The sequence below is a fragment of the Anser anser genome, assembly GCF_964211835.1.
Source record: "Anser anser genome assembly, chromosome: 4".
NCBI lineage: Eukaryota > Metazoa > Chordata > Aves > Anseriformes > Anatidae > Anser > Anser anser.
In genome coordinates, this window is record NC_139724.1 from 1,009,345 (window position 1) to 1,025,430 (window position 16,086).

The window sequence follows — 16,086 nt, forward strand, 5'->3', positions numbered from 1 at the left end:
CCTGATTTTTCCAAGTACGTGGTATCTGGTGTGTGAGACTCACTGTCTATTTTGCAGGTGTAGCAGAAGTCTAGTTTTTCCCCTGTGAAGAGAACAATTTGAGATGTTTTCTTCCACCTATACATCCTTCAGTTACAGTTTTTCTCTTGCCTGGGAGAAGTGAATCCTGTTCAGATAAATTCATTGAATTGTTTGAATTCACGCAGTGATAAGGAAAGCAACCAACCAGTTGCAGTCAAACAAAAGCATCGTTTTCCCCTGACATCCAAATCCATTTTTGCTTCCAGGTTTGTCTTAGGTCTTTTTGGAAGCGTAATTTCTAAACTTTTAAAATGTCCAAAGAGTGAAGAGTAGTAGCAGGTATCACTTTCTCTTTTGCAGGTAGTTAAGGAGGACCCCATACTTGGAGTAAGAATATTGCCATCATGAGTCAACAAGGTTATGTTGCAGCTCCTCCATATTCCCAATCCCAGCCAAGAACGGGAGGCTTTTCTACAAGTTTTGGACCACCTAATTCTTCACTTCATTATGGGCATTATGGCGATCCCAACTCCTCATACGCAGCGCCTCAACCAGGTATGAAATTGACTTAAAATATGTTTTCAATCTGCTTTTTTTGTGATTTGTTTTGTATCTCTTCTGGTGTTTTGCATCTCTTCATTGTACTTGTGTCAACACACGGTGCTCAGCTTTACACTGCTGATGCACTAGGATCCTGCCCCACCTTTGCTTGCATTACTGTTTGTGCTCAGGTGTTGATGTAAGATGCCTGGTAGTGGGATTCCGACCTCTGAATTCCATTGTCGGGGAAGCAGTAGACACCAGTGCTCAATGCTGTGCTGTGATTAACGTAATACAGGTGTTTGTTAATACAGACAACAACAACAAAATTCTGGGAATAAAGAAATATTTCTCAGCTCCTATGTGTTAATGGCAAGCAGGCTCTCAGAAATGGGTTGTATTCTTTGCCATAGGACCTGTGTCCAACTAGGTTCCTGAGCACAAATGTGTCTATAAATACAGGTTGATGTTTTACTACTTAAGCTTGCTTGCTGGGTGACGTGTTTGGATAATGCTCGGTAAGTGGAGCCCATCTGCTTTCTGACCACTTAGGAGGCGGTTATTTTCCATGAGGAAAGGGAACTTGGGTAGCTTTTACATGCAGATGGCTTGTTTGCTGTTTACAAATGAAATCATGCTACAGATAATGTAATTTGATGTCCAAAAGATAAACCTGATTGTTACTGTCTCTCCTTTCCGTTTCATTCATTTTAACTTGGTATGTGGCTTCAGATTTTTCAAGAAGTATAATAAGTGAGAATATAGTGGCTGAGTTCTTAAAAAAAAAAAAAAAAAATCAACAAAAGAAATTTGAGAGCATAGAACTGAAGCCCATTTTGCTGTAAGTCATACTGGTCTAATTTCAGCGAACTCTAGGCATACTAAACTTGTGAATTGGGACTGTGGGAAATATCCCAAAAGTAAGATTCCCTCTTCCTTCATTAAGTCTATTAACACACCTAGGCAAAATAGGGAGGAGAGAGAGGGATCATCTCAATATGACTTCACAGAGGAAAATGACAGTTAAAATAGTAAAGATGTCTGAATTATTTTTTAATACCAGTCAGATTATGGTAATTTACATTAAACTCAGTATTTGTGTTTGGGTAGGGTAATAACAGAACCAAATACCCAACTGCTTGTTTGTTTTTTTGTTTTATATATAAAATGTTCTTTGTAAAGACAGCAGGAGTTGTGTAGTTGTGTTACTTTAACCCAATGCTAAATGTAGTCAGAATTACTTCTGGTAATTGGCTTATTAGAATGCTAGGAAAAAATACCAGTTTAGGTGCCAAACAAATTTTTGATGTTAGAGTAATTTAAATGAAAATAATTCAAGAAATAAAGATTGAAAAACCGTTTATTCAACAGTGGTTCTTACATAAATTATAATCCCTTTATGGTTGATGTTCTAGATCTGAGTTAACCCTTCTTAGCATAGATTTACTGGGCCTACATATGGAAGCAGCGTTGGTGGGGGTTTTTGTGGCTTTTAAGATTGTTCCAAATTTTCTTTCTGATGAGGTCTCTGAAAGCAAAGGGATCTCATGCTTCTCCCTACAAAAATAACCAGATGATAGGGAACTTCCAGTATCCCAAATTGGACTGGAGGGTCTGTTTCTCCATTCTTGATTCTTTCTTACTGTCCCTCTTGGGTTCTTTTGTTGGAAAGTTAACAACTACTGGTTGGCTCCTTTGTTGCTGTCTTTTTCATATATGCTTCTGTAGCTGACCAAGAATACCCCCTTTCTTACAGAAAGGCTGAGGTTAGAAGGGACCTTTGGGGGTCATCTTCCCCCCCCGCTCAGGTAGGGCCACCTGGAGCTGCTATTTCTTATTTTTAGAGCAGGGCTGTACACTTATAATTTTTTATGATCTTGTGCTTTTTTTTTTTTAAGGATTCTTACGTGAAAGTACTTCTTGTTTGGCAGGTATGTTAAAATCAACTGTGCCTCTTGGATCTTCAGCTCCTGTTGGGCCTCCACCACCTGGTACACATCAGTTGAGCCAGACCAACTTCCAGAATGGGCCCGGTGCAGTGGGACAGCCAATGCACAGGTGACTTTCAAGAATTAATACATGAGATCTAAGTTATTTGACCTCTCTTTCCTCTCTTTGGCTGTTTCACTGGCATTTAAGTATGGCATCCCTTTTATCTTCAGCAGTTCTGACTTACTCCGGTTCTGAACTGCATCTTCTAGTTCAGTTCTCTGTGATGTTAAGCTGCTAGATCATACAGTATAATCTCATTAATTAAATTTTTAGAACAAGTCACGTCTTTATTGTGAGTTGTTTTATTTTTAACTATTTTTATATATTTATAAATTATATATAAAATATATTTATGTATTTATATACTATTTTATATATTATTTTTAACTATTATTTCTGCTTGAACCTTAGACTCATTGCTTAAAAGCAGCAGTAAGGTGCTTATATATATATATATATACACATATATATAAGTTGCTTTTTTTAAGTTGTTTTCTGATATCTTAGTTCTCCTTTGCTGTGAGGTAGGTACCAAGAAGTTGTTATTTAAAAATTAATTGTTGCTGGTGAGTTTTGACTAGAAGCTGGTACATGTTGGTATAGCTGTAGGTTTTTTCCCCTCTCTTGTCTTTGCTTCGTTGCTGTGGGATCACAGCCAAGGATCTGTAGGGTACTTTAAAGACATTTTATAATGCAGGTTTGATATAATTTTTCAGATGGATGACTGCTGCTCTTTTGCTCAGTCAGTTAGTCTGAGATTAATTATGAAGAATTTAAGTGTTGTTTTCCTGCCTCCAGAACTTACAGGAAGAAGTGAAGGAGATGGGAGCAGGGAAGGGAGAGAACTAGGGACAGGTTGAAGCTGTAAATATGAGTCTTGGAAAAATTATGGTATGAGGGGATGAAAGGATAGGGTAGACAAGCTTGATTACACAGTGGTTGTATTGCAGGCTGGGTTGTAAGTGGGTAAATGCACTTAACTCTTAATTAATTCTGTCAATTGTTAATTATGAGTGACAAAATCAGAGTTTGTGTACCTATAGCTATTTTAGCTTTAGTGACCTTAATTTCATGTAACAACATTCTTGTTTCAGTTGATTGAAGCCTTACTCTGCCTCTGTGCTTGTTTGGTTGTGGTGAAGTTATTTGTGTTCAAGTAAAGCCATGCGTATGTTTTATGAGGCATCAGAGAATAGGAAAGCCTGTTGTCTGTGTGTTACAACTGTGTAAAGAGGACCCACAGAGACTGGTCATCTGTTGAGGGGGGGGGGAAAAAAGGTGTACAAATGGACGGGGAGAAGCATCGGTTGTCCTGAAGACCTGAAAACAAGGAAAATGAAAGTCAGTGACATGACCGGCCCAGCAAAATACTGATTCTCTTCCCTAAGTTTTGGTCACCGTCCTGACAGCTACACAGCCATTGTTTTTACCTGATCTTGTTTTATTCCCAAACTGCTGAGAGCTGCTATCCTAGGAAAGGAAATCTCCATATCAAAATTTCAAGGAAAGTGAATTCTTCTTCTCTTGATGTACCTAGGACTGTCCTCAGTTTTAAAAACGGTTGTGGATAAAACAATGTAGATATCTAGGAGATAGCCTGAGATCTCATTTGATCAGAATGAAATAGAGCCATGTGTTACCTCTTCCTTTTTTTTCAGTTCTTTCTCTTGCCTTTATGCTTTCCTGTGTCTGGTAACCATGCAGCAGTTTTTCCCCACCTTCATCCTCATCTTCCAGCTATAACTGAGAACTCCTTAACAGTTTCTCTGTCCATTGCCCTCTCTTTGCAGGTATTCTCTGAATACCTTTCATTCATTCCTGATAGGGGAGCTTACTTCATAAGCACGGAGAGGGGATGGAGGGATGTGCTAAATTCAGAAGCTTCAGTTTCTTTATCTTCAAGCTTTCATATAGTTACTAACTCTGTCTCTTCTCCATGGAATACTCAAGCTTCTTTGTTTCTATTAAGTATACAAACAAACATGTTTGAAAAAATGCATTCTCTTTGTGCTTCTTTGTGCTTTGTGACTATTTTAACAAAAATATACTTCTTCTGAGCAGAACATGAGAATTCTCTGGAAGGTTTGGTCAACCTAATTAATTGTTTCAGCACCACCCTTGAGAAGGTATTGGACCTTCTGGGATTATGACTGGTTGATGTAGTTCCTTGCATAACCGCACTCATTTTTCCCTTCAGGTTTCAAGGCCCTCCACCTCCAAACAATACAGGACCTTCCTATCCTCCCTACAGTCATCAGTCACAGCCAGCCTACCCAAATACTGCATCTACTTCATCCACAACACAGCTTGCTAACCAGCTCAACAGCATGCAGATAAATAGCTATGGTAATCATTTTTATCCGATTTGTCTGTTTGACTTTTTCCTGAGTTAATGCTATTAAGACAATAATTAGAAACTTACTGAACTTGCATATAAGCAGATAATAAATTCTTGCCCTCTATCATTTGCTCAAATTCTTACATTTTTATTCTCATCCAGTTTTTTACATCAGTGTTCTTGAGTTAGTTCTGAATCAAAATTTGTTGAGCCTTCCATACGTGTTGGTTACCTTATCTGTCATTTCTCATTATTTGTTCATGCTGGCAGTGACGGCCAAGACATGATCAATAATATACAGACATTGTTTTGTTTTTCTCAGCTTTTTATAGTTTCTCTCTTTATCTTATTCTTTTTTGCCCAAAACTTATAGTTTAGTTTTTCATTTAAATTCTGTTTGCATTTAATTTGCGGTTAAAACTAAAACATGAGGCAAAGATGTGATCATGTGATTCTTCCACATAAATTGCTTCCCATCAGTAATTTTCTGTCTTGCTATATCTGCTTTTTTCTGAGTATTTCCTGGTCAAATTTACCATTTGACTGGAAAGCAGTGGAATTTAGTTAGCATCTTGTTTCTCTGTGGCCAGGGCATTTATGAGGATGTTTGCTAAACTAAGATCACTTTAGTGGCTGATATCATCATAAGATATGTGTAAAGATGAACTTTTCAGTTCAGGCTGTACTGATGTTGTATCATTGTTCCTTGTCTGACTTGACAGGTTACGAACTTGAGATTAATGAAAGTTGTATAACTGCCAGGGGTCTGACCCTCCATTTGCACAATGGCTTGTGAAAACTTACTTCTTTACCTTAGAAAACGTAATTTTGACTTGAATTCAGCCTTGGTGTACTGAACTGCAAGTGCACAATTAAGTCAGATAGTTCTATACAGGATGAAGTGTGGCCCAGCACCTCTACAGCAGCACTTCATATTCAGCAATTTCAGCACTTCATATGCAGCAACTCATATTATTTAGAGCAAAAAGTATTGTTTTTCTTCCTGCCTTTGTTATATTGCCTCCAGCAACAATTAGATAACGTTCTCGCTTATCTTGTTACATGCGGGAATGTTGAGATACCATGTCTTCAGTGGTCTGAAGGGTATCTTTATAGTTATGCCCCTGTGTTGGGTTTTATTCTTCTGATTTTTGCTTAGAGGTAAGGCTAAGTTGGTGTAACTTGACTGAGCGCTGAAATTCATGGCTTGTTATGCTGCTGGAGCAATGTTTGTGTGTACCAATAGAGAACCTGAGCATGATTTGCATGTGACACTTTTTTCGGTTCACAAGTCTGACAGAAGATACGTTTTAATATTTATTTATTAACATTAGTCCTTTTGCTCCAAACCTAATTTGCTATTTTTTTTAGCATTCTTGAAAATTAATTTTCCATAGGTCTTTTGGGGGATGTTTGACTAAAAATGCAGGTTTTGTAAAGTAAAGAGCATTTACAGATTTTAAGTCTCAAAAAGAAAACCACTTGCAGGGTCCTCTTAATTCTAATTGGAATCTGGGTTTTACAAGCAACAAACTATTCCTCACCAGTGTGTGCAAAATAATTTCCACGTTTCATCTTTTAACATCAAAACCAGAAGATGGTTGTAAAACAGATTGAGTGGGTTTAACTTCCGTTTAGTTTGTCATGGTGAAATGGGAAGATCAAACTAACAACAAAAAAAAAAGCTACATAAGAGAAATTGATTATTAAGCCAAAAGGAATGTTGTTTCACATTAAGAATTTAAATATATCAAAAGCCAGTAGTGATTTATATGTATTCTAGTCAAGAATTGTTGAAGGCTGGCCGCCTCCTCCCTTTCCCCACCCACCCCAGCTGTAGGATTTTATTGAAAATAGAGCTGAAGGAAATAAAATTGAACATCTGAATCAGTTCATACTTAAACCGTGAGGTCTGATTTGTTTTATGAACAGACATTTAGAATCTGCTTAATGAAGCATGTCAGTATGTAACTCAGTATTCCCTGTATGTTACGAATATATGGAGTAAGTAGGTTGTCATTTTTGACTCATTTGATAAATAATTTCTTGCTCAGGTCCTGGCACTACTCCGAGCTCTCTCACATCTTCCGGGCATCCAGCATCTTTTCAGGGTCCACAGGCAACACCTCCAACACAGCAGCAAATGGCTTTGCCACCTGGATCGCAGGTTTCTCCACCAGCAAATAATTTCAGTGGCCTTTGTGCTCAACCTTCGTTGCCTACTATGGCCAGACAAGATGGGATCCCTGGATCTGGCCCCCCGAATCCTAACTTGCAACAGCTTCCAGGACAGCCTCCAGGGCCTGGATATCATCCGCAGCAAGGTAGAGAATGATTTTTGGTATCTAATTGAAAACAAACAAACAAATGTAGTGAGAATCGCTGATGGAACTGTGACCTCTCACAGCTGATGTTCTGTTGCCTTGGAAAAATGAAAATTTAATTGCCTTTTTGTAGAATGGAAGTTGTTATTGCCTGTCAGTGCATTCAAGGCAGGATATAATTTTGCTCAAAAGTTCATCGTTCTATTGAGAACTTAACAAGAAAAAGGAGATTTTTTTTTTTTTTTTAACAGAAGAGACAGGCAGGGAAGGAGGGGCAGGGATGTTGAGAAATGGATAGATTGCACAGAGCTGGCTCTGAGAAACAGCCACAGACAGGCTGAAAGCATGTGGGTAAAGGCTAAGGACCGGACCCATAAAGGACACCTTGTGGCTGGGGTCTCCTACAGGCAGCCTGATCAAGGGGAGCCTGTTGATGAGGCCTTCCTGCTTCAGCTGCAAGAAGCATCATGCACACAGACACCTGTCCTGATGGGTGGCTGCTTCAACCACCCAGATTTCTGCTGGGAAATTCACACAGCAGGCTGTAAGTGATCCAGGAGACTCCTAGAGTGCACTGAGGATAACTTCCTCGTCCAGGTATTAGGCAACCCAACCTGAGAAGTGTTACTGGGCTGGAGCACTTCTGCTGTGAAGAAAGGCTGAGAGAGCTGGAGCTGTTCAGCCTGGAGAAGGCTCCAGGGAGACCACATTGTAGCCTTTCAGTACTTAAAGGGGGCTTATAAAAAAAAAAGGTGGAGAGCAACTTTATAAAAAGGAAGATAGTGATAGGACAAAGAGGAATGATTTTGAACTAAAAGAGCGAAGATTTAGATTAAAAGGAAATTCTTCACTCCGAAGGTGCTGAGGCACTGGAACAGACTACCCGGAGAATCTGGATGCCCCATCGCTGGAGGTGTCCAAGGCTAGGTTGGATGAGGACCTGGGCACCCTGATCTAGTGGGTGGAGTCCCTGCCTATGGCAGAGGGGTTGGAACTGGGTGGTCTTTAAGGTCCATTCCAACAAAAGCCATTCTGTGAAAGGCCTGGTTTGGGTAGCTGTAATAACCTCTACCAGCAATCCTACTGTGCTATATAATAGCAAAAACTTTAATTATATTCAAAAAATATAATTGAAAAGTTTTGGAACTAGACTTGGCACACCTAGTTTTATGCTTACCTTTAGAATACAGACTGCATGAGCTAAAATAACCCATTTCTTGTACTTGCTGAAAACAGAAAGGAAGACGTTGCATTTAGCAGAAGTAAGAATGATTTGTATGGCAAAAGCTGATATTAAAATTGATAACAGAGCTTAAATACTTTATATCAATGGTCATTTGTAACTGTACAGCAAACTATGGCCCTCAGATGGCAGGATCTCAACCGTCTTATCCTGGTGCCTTTCCTGGAGGTCCAGCACAGCTCTCCAGTCCACAGCAGAAGAAGCTTGATCCTGATTCTATTCCAAGCCCAGTAAGTAATGTGGCACTTATGTTTTATGAAAGTAAATTTCTGCTCCATTTAATGCCATTGCATTTACATGGCTTGGTTTACAGGTTATGTTGCAATTTTTGTATAGTCTTTTAACTACATGGGCTTTTTACTTTGTGTTGTCAGTTTGGAATAACTGAGTACTGCATAGTACTAGGTTTAGAACTGAAGAGGCTTTATAACTTTAGCTGACATGGGACATACCCACAACTCAGAGTACATTAATGGGAATTCTCAACAAGGTTCTCATTATGACAGTAAGGAGTGCTGAGGGATTACTTGCATTCTCTGCAGCTGGTCACCTTTCTTTTCCACTCCAGAAAGATCCAAGGCTTAAACTTAGTAACAGGTAGACACCTAAAGTAGGACTGGTGCAGAGCACAGGTATGCGAACTCTAAAATTGCAAACATGGAAAAGCTGAGAAGACCCATGCTCAAAAGCCACGTCACTGTTTGCAGGAGTTCCTCAGGCAACCAGAACTATTTGCTTGAGCATCTTTCCACCCTTGTAAGGATTTCAGAAGCTCAGGGTATACGTAATGCTTAAGCTTCCTACAGGTTCAGAAGGCTCAGTTGTTGAAGCCTGCCTGAATGTGCACTGGTGGGACAAAGCCTCTTCTTTTTAGAATTGTGTTAGAGGAAAAGTAAAACAAGATATGGATTGTGAATCTTTCTTGAATAAAGTAGTCTAATTATTACCGAAAGGAATTGTCAGATGCAGGCTCTAACTTGTGTTTTTTTATTGGACACAGCTGATCAAAGTAGGGTTGGAATTGTGCTGAGCTCATGGGGAAAGCACACTGATGCACACACTTACACAGGTTTTGGCGATCAGCCAAACGCGTGGAAAGGTCCTTGGAGGGTCAGGATTCTTGAAGCAGGCTATCTTGTAGCTTTGACACAGGACTTTCTACTTAGATGCATTAACCACCACACTGTAAGCTTGTCTGGGGGAAGGAATCTCCCATTTCTCTGCTGAAGCAGTACTACTGTGCAGGAAAGCGTTTGTGTTTTACTGGGAGGGGAGAAAATCACTTGCATAAAATCCTGATCCTGTTCAGTAGGGTGTAGCTTTACTTCCTTATATTGGGATTTTCCTTTGTTTTATCCAGTGATGGTTTTACTGAAAAACTGAAAATATCTTGGAAAAATGCTTTTTTTTTTGGTAACCATTTAGAGGTTAATGTGACAACTGCAATTGCCATCATTGTGGTTTTAAGAAAACAAAACAACAACAAAAAAACACCTGAAGTGAATTTTGGTATAATTAGCAAGTGTAGGTAATAGTGCCCTGAATAGGCTGACCATTCTTAGTGTTTCAGTATGGTGCTTTTATGTAAGAAGTACAAAATCATCTTGTATAATGTAGGGAAAAAAAGGCATCAGGGGAGTGGGAAGTCTGGCACAAAAACATGGACTGATGTCTTGTTTCAATTACACATGTAGAATAAACAGCCCTGACTATGACAATGATGTTAAAATAGGTTAAAAGGTTTGTTTTAGCAGCACAGAGAGGATCAAAATGACATGTTTAAAAGAAACACGATCTGGGTCAATGTCTGCAGAGGACAAAAAGCTAACTCAGAATGAGGAGTAAGTATGATCATGTGTATTTTCTCTTGTTATATTTACATTATACAATTACAGTAGTGTTGCCAGATAAATTTACTTCTTATCTGTAGCCATTGTTGATTTATATTTTCTTACATACGTTAGAGGTTGATACATTCTGTGACAACATCTATGAAAACTAGCATCTGTGCTTTGTCAACAATTATTTCCAAGAACAATGATATATTTAGGTCAGTTAACTGCAGAATACCATGGTGCATTGATCCTTTGCAGAGCTAAGTCTTGAAGTGGTTTGCTTCCTTCAGCTAGCAGACCTTTGTAGAACAAAGCCTTTTTCCTTTCTAATCCAAGAGTTACTGATAAGTATACAAGCCAAGCAGGCAGGGAAAAGTAATCAAGCAGAAGATGTAACAAGCTCCGAGGAATGTATTGTATATTTAAATTGCAATAAAAAAAACTTTAAGGAGAATGAAAATGTTATAGGCCGTAGATTAATTCCAGTGTGTTAGGAAATACCTCTTGGACAATGATCAATACACTCCGTGCTGACTAGTTTTGTTTTTCTTCTGTTTGCTTTCCAGCAGAGGCTTCTGAAGTTCCACAGCTATTATTAGAAATTCATGTGCAGTGTAAAGATACAATTGCATGGGATACCAGCAGCAGTGGCAAGGGCAGTTTCAAAAAATCCCTGCCTCCTTCCTCTTTCTCACAGCTGTTAGGCTACACCCTAAAATGGATTACTGAAAAGATAACTCCTTTGAGGATGAGAAGGAATAGTGGTATCGTCTCAGTGATCCAGTTTGTGGTGTGGACCAATATACCCATTTATATAACTTCAGTTGTACCCTGAAAAGTATCAAACTTCTGCATGTGGGACTGCAGAAGTGACAGTATAGACAGTGTACACAAAGCGAATTTGTTAAGTAGTAAAGCCAGCTTCATGAGCATTTCATGAAAATAATTCACTAGTCTTCAACCAGAATGCACATGATTTGAGCTGCTTCACCAGAAGTTTTCTGTGATTGCTCTCCTTTACTTTTTTTTTTTCCTAGGAGGTAGTATGACATGGTAGTATGACTCAGGGAATGAAAACACTCAGTTCCAGGGTTGACATACTACCTCATGGCCAGACAGGCTTTTCTTGAGGATTGAAATTACTACCTTCTAAATTGCAGTGCTGAAATATAGCTCAGCTAGGAAGGTGGTATTCTCCGTAGGTTATCATTCACTTTTTAACCATCCTGTGCACAGAGCCTAGTGGGGGGAGGAATTGAGGGCCAACCCCTCCCACTATTGCAATCAGATAAATTACCCACACATTCATTTATGAAGAACAGCATCTGGCACAATTATGGCCATACAAAAGCTGGTATATGTGACATCTGAGTAAGGTGATGCAACCTGTTTGCACTTAGGTTTGATCTTGGAGCTTGGAAGGCCAGATTCAGTAACAAGGCTTATTTACACAACCACTCTATTCAGTTTGCTGGCTAGACTCTCCTGAAAATGTCTGACTCCTGCAGTCAACATGCTTTGAACAACTCCCTTGTTAAGTGTATATAGGTCTGGTCAACCCCTATGCGTAGCGTTACCTCTGCAGAGTTCCAACAGGCAACTGTAGCTGTGAGTTACACTGCTCAGCTGTGTCTATGTAGTTTTCTAGTTCTTAACTATCCTAGAAGTTTGTATGTGATGGGTTTATGGCACCTCTATATAAGACAATAGTTCTACTTGGTCTAACTCTTTATGGATGTAACTGAATGCATGGCCGATCTTTCTCACACTGTTCTCGCTTCTTATTCATCAGATTCAAGTCATTGAAAACGACAAAGCTTCTAGGGGAGGGCAGATCTATGCTACAAACACAAGAGGACAGGTTCCTCCTCTTGTCACTACAGACTGCGTAATCCAAGATCAAGGTAACTGTCCTTGTTACTGCTTTGGGGAAAATGAAGTGAATATATGTATATATGACTAAATTCTCACATTTATCACCTAAAAATGGTGTTTCTTACTCTAAATTGGACATAAAATGGGAAAATTGCTTCTAGGTGTGTGTGGGAGGGGGAGCGGGGGGGAGAACTGAATTCTTAAACTTTTGGTTAATTCCAGTGAAAGCCATGAGATCACCTTGTCCTTACCTTTTCTACCCTTGCTGAAATTTAAAGTAATATGCATAACTGACACAACTTCTCTTAACGTAAATTTTTTCAAGGTTTTCAAGTAAAAGGTCCTCTTCAGATTCTTCTGAAATTTTAAAAGATGGGCACTATAAAAAGCACTGGCTCTATCATTGTTGTGTTTTAAGATAAGAATTTTGGAAAATTGTATTCAAACTATGGGGACATAGTATGGGCCTGTCTAGTTGGCTTAATGTTTTCGTTTGACTAGTGTACCTCCATTTGCTTTAGCCTAGACCCTGTAAGTACCCTATTCTGTGCTCTTGACAGCAGACTTGATACTTTAATATAGATAAAACTGATGGTATCATTTAGTCCAGCATTAATTGATCAGTGCTTGGATGAGCTATACGAAACAGACGAACACATCAAGATTTTTGGACATTATCTGAGAATGGGATAATGTGGTTGTAATGAACAAAGAAATTCCTCTCAAGAAACTGAGCAGAACTGCAGGCTGATGGTTTAAAACAAAAAAAAAAAAAAAGGAACATAAGAAGGCAGTTTCTGAACTGCCTTGGACTTCCAGTGCTCATCTGCCTTGCAGAATGCAGTTTCTCTTTGAGGGAACTGAGCTAAACTGTGCTACAAGAAATGGGGTAGTGATTTCAGCACACTGTATCTTGCAGGATATATCAGCATGGTCATGTTAACACTGGTATCCTACCTTCTGAATTAGAGCTAGCTCATTAGCATGGTCTTGACAGTAAGTATCAGTTTGCTGCATTTTATGTACAGTGTTGACATTCTTACTGGGGTTTTCATCCATATTATTTCCTTTCAACACCTCAGATATGGATATTTTCAAATTAATCTCTATGGAGATTCTCATTGCAAATAATGGTGCTTTTTTTTTCTTGATACTTTTAAATCTATTCATTAAACTTGAACAGCAAGGAGAGGTTTGCCTACAGGGGGAGGCAGTGGATTGATACATGAGATGGGCAGAAGCTTCCATGGGAGAACAAAAAGCATGTATTTAACTTAGCATATGCTCTTGTTGTTTTGTTGTTGTTTTTCTGGTTTGTGTTTAGGACAGGCAGATTCCTTTTATCAGTCTTTCACTGTGCATGCTTTGTTGGGTGTTCTAGGCCATGCCAGCCCTCGTTATATCCGATGTACTACCTACTGCTTCCCGTCATCTTCAGATATGGCCAAACAGGCTCACATCCCACTGGCAGCTGTCATCCAGCCTTTTGCTCTTGTTCCGCAGAATGAGGTGAGGACTAACAGAATATTAGTCCCATGTGGTTTTGTCTCCTAACGGTTAATGACTTCTTCTCTGGTTGGGTGGGCTGGGAGGGTGACTGTGAAGGAGTTAGAGTAGAGAGGTAGCTGCAGAAGGCTGAGTTGCACTTGGGTCATGATGCAACTTCAAGGGATAAATATCTTTGAAAAGGTACAAGAGTGGTAACTATGTAATCTGAACCAGCAAGTTCCTGGTGTTGCCCCAACTATCTACTTTATGCTGTGACTGGCAGCTGCTAGAATTACATAACTATAGGCAAAGACATTAAAAGAGGATAGCCCTGAACAGTATCAACAGAGACTAAATTCATTTTACTACATGAATAGTTACATTCAAAAAATCTCACTTTTCCATTTTGTTCTTTACAAAATAAAGAAGATTAGGGTATTTTCTACTTGGGCGAGCTGAGTCATAGAAAGCAGACAAATGTAACTACCCATTTTTGGCAGTTATTTGGAGGCACTAACCTAATCATTTTTTTTTCTCACACTGCCATCTATGACAGCCCCTCCTATTCCAAGCATAGCCCTAGTTCATGTGCAAAATAATTCTGCAGATTCGCAGTGTCCTATGATCTCAGGATAGTTGTTACATGGGTACACAGCTTCCTGGTATCCCCAATGGGTTGCATCAGTAGCAGGGATACAACCAGTTTGCAAGTGCAGCTTGTAACTGCATCATCTGTAGGGCTGTCCTTTCTTGTCCTTAACTGCCTGCCTTCTTCATTGTGCAGCTTCTAAATTCTGCAATGAAGGTCTGTAGATGGCATTTCCTTTTCACGTGCAATGCTAATTTACTTTCAGAGTATTGTTTGCTGAAAAAAAAAAAGTGGGGATCTCATATAAGTTATAATATGTGATTGTGTCTTCAGAAACTCCATCATAAAACACGCACAGAAAAGCCTAATAAAAATTGCACAGACTTTCAGTGTTTGGTTTTGGTAGTCTTTGATTTTCTTTAACTTTGCTTTATTGCTTGTTAATTCTTTGGGATTTTTTTTGTTTTTGGAAAAATAAGTTGGAAAAAAGCAGATGTTGATCTTTATCTGGATGGATAACTTCCAATCCAACAGACTTCTGTAGTTTGAATTAAGATTTTTACTTTAGCAGGGAAGATAACTACGTAGTTATCTTCTCTGGGGTCCACAGGGAAATAGGGTGTGTTACTTACAGTTCTGCAGATAGCAAGTCTCACCATTTGTCTGCTAGACAGCAATTTTGGGTTTCATTCCAGTTTTTGAGGGGAATGTGTGGACTTGGCTTGCCGCCCCCTGCATTTTCTCCTAGATGAAACTCCTGCTGTTGCTTCCCCACTCCTTCACCTTACCAGACAGCCTTTGCTATTCAGTCCCCTTTACCCCTCTTCTGTGCCCATAGGGTTCTGCTGTCACATTGGCTCCTCATTTGCATGTCTTTCAGTCTGCTTCCAGTCACTTATGCTTCCCATACATGGCTTCTCTGTCTCCTGTACAGTGTTTGGATGAACGATCAAGTTGTTTAAATTGAAATCTCTTCTGCATACGTAAATTAACAGTATGTGCAAACACTTGGCCAAGTTCAGGAGGATTTTTCCACTGTTGGCAAAAAAGAAATGTACGCGGTGACCCCCTGGTTCTGAAGAGTTAGTGCTCTCAAGCTGTTGGAAGGGTCAGCAGAATTCATTAATCTGTAAAGAGCAGTGTTTTTTCCCTAGCTTCTTTATCGGAAGAGGCTAAAAAACTGAAGTCTGAAAAATGTCTCTCAAAATTGGCTGAAGTCCAGTGTGGAAAATTTCAGTCTAAAAAGTTGTAGCTTTGTTAGCATTCATGAAGACACATTATCCACAAAGTGATTATATGAAGGTGCTTTTATTAGGCTCCGGAAGTTAGGGGCATGCCTGCCCAAATCTAACTTCATCCGATTTGTTCACTCACATTCTCTTTTATCTCCTAAAATATTACATATGCATTGTTTTACAACACATCTATGCATATTCATTTCCTAGCTCCGCCTAGCCCCGCTTCATATGCTAATTATTGTATCAGTCCTTCTGCGCTTGCGTACTACACTCTGGTGGTCGTCGGGATGAAGTAAGATGTCTTCATCAGAGTTGAACTTTTTAACCTTTCCTTCTCACGCATGCTCTCTGAGCCCTTGGTCTCAGTCCAAACCGCAAGGTTGGTTTGATCCAGTTCCCGGGGTCCAAGAGGCCCCAGTTATCTAGATGTCTTGCAAATTGAGCATTCTTTTAGTCCTCCTTACTCCTCAGCATGAATCGGTGCATTCTCTCATGCTATCCTTGCACATATATTTTGTATCTTCCAAGCGCAGCCCCGGAACAGTACATCGCAAATGTAACACATTAAGCAATATTGTATTATTTCATCTTCTATTACTAACA

General features: G+C 39.4%; 1 protein-coding gene across 4 annotated transcripts in view; it reads left to right on the top strand.

Annotated features, from left to right (window-relative positions):
* Positions 1-16,086, top strand: part of LOC310898754 (protein transport protein Sec24D-like) — a 52,352-nt gene that overhangs the window by 2,817 nt on the left and 33,449 nt on the right. For 3 of the 4 annotated variants that reach the window (XM_083834182.1, XM_083834184.1, XM_083834185.1), the window contains exons 2-8: positions 382-576; positions 2,493-2,619; positions 4,751-4,899; positions 6,946-7,215; positions 8,567-8,688; positions 12,086-12,197; positions 13,550-13,677. In XM_083834182.1, coding sequence (XP_083690308.1) covers positions 426-576; positions 2,493-2,619; positions 4,751-4,899; positions 6,946-7,215; positions 8,567-8,688; positions 12,086-12,197; positions 13,550-13,677 — 1,059 coding nt within the window. In that variant the 5' untranslated portion in view covers positions 382-425. Of the gene's footprint in view, positions 1-57; positions 288-381; positions 577-2,492; positions 2,620-4,750; positions 4,900-6,945; positions 7,216-8,566; positions 8,689-12,085; positions 12,198-13,549; positions 13,678-16,086 lie in introns of those variants that run through there. The other variant, XM_083834183.1, reaches the window with a different exon arrangement.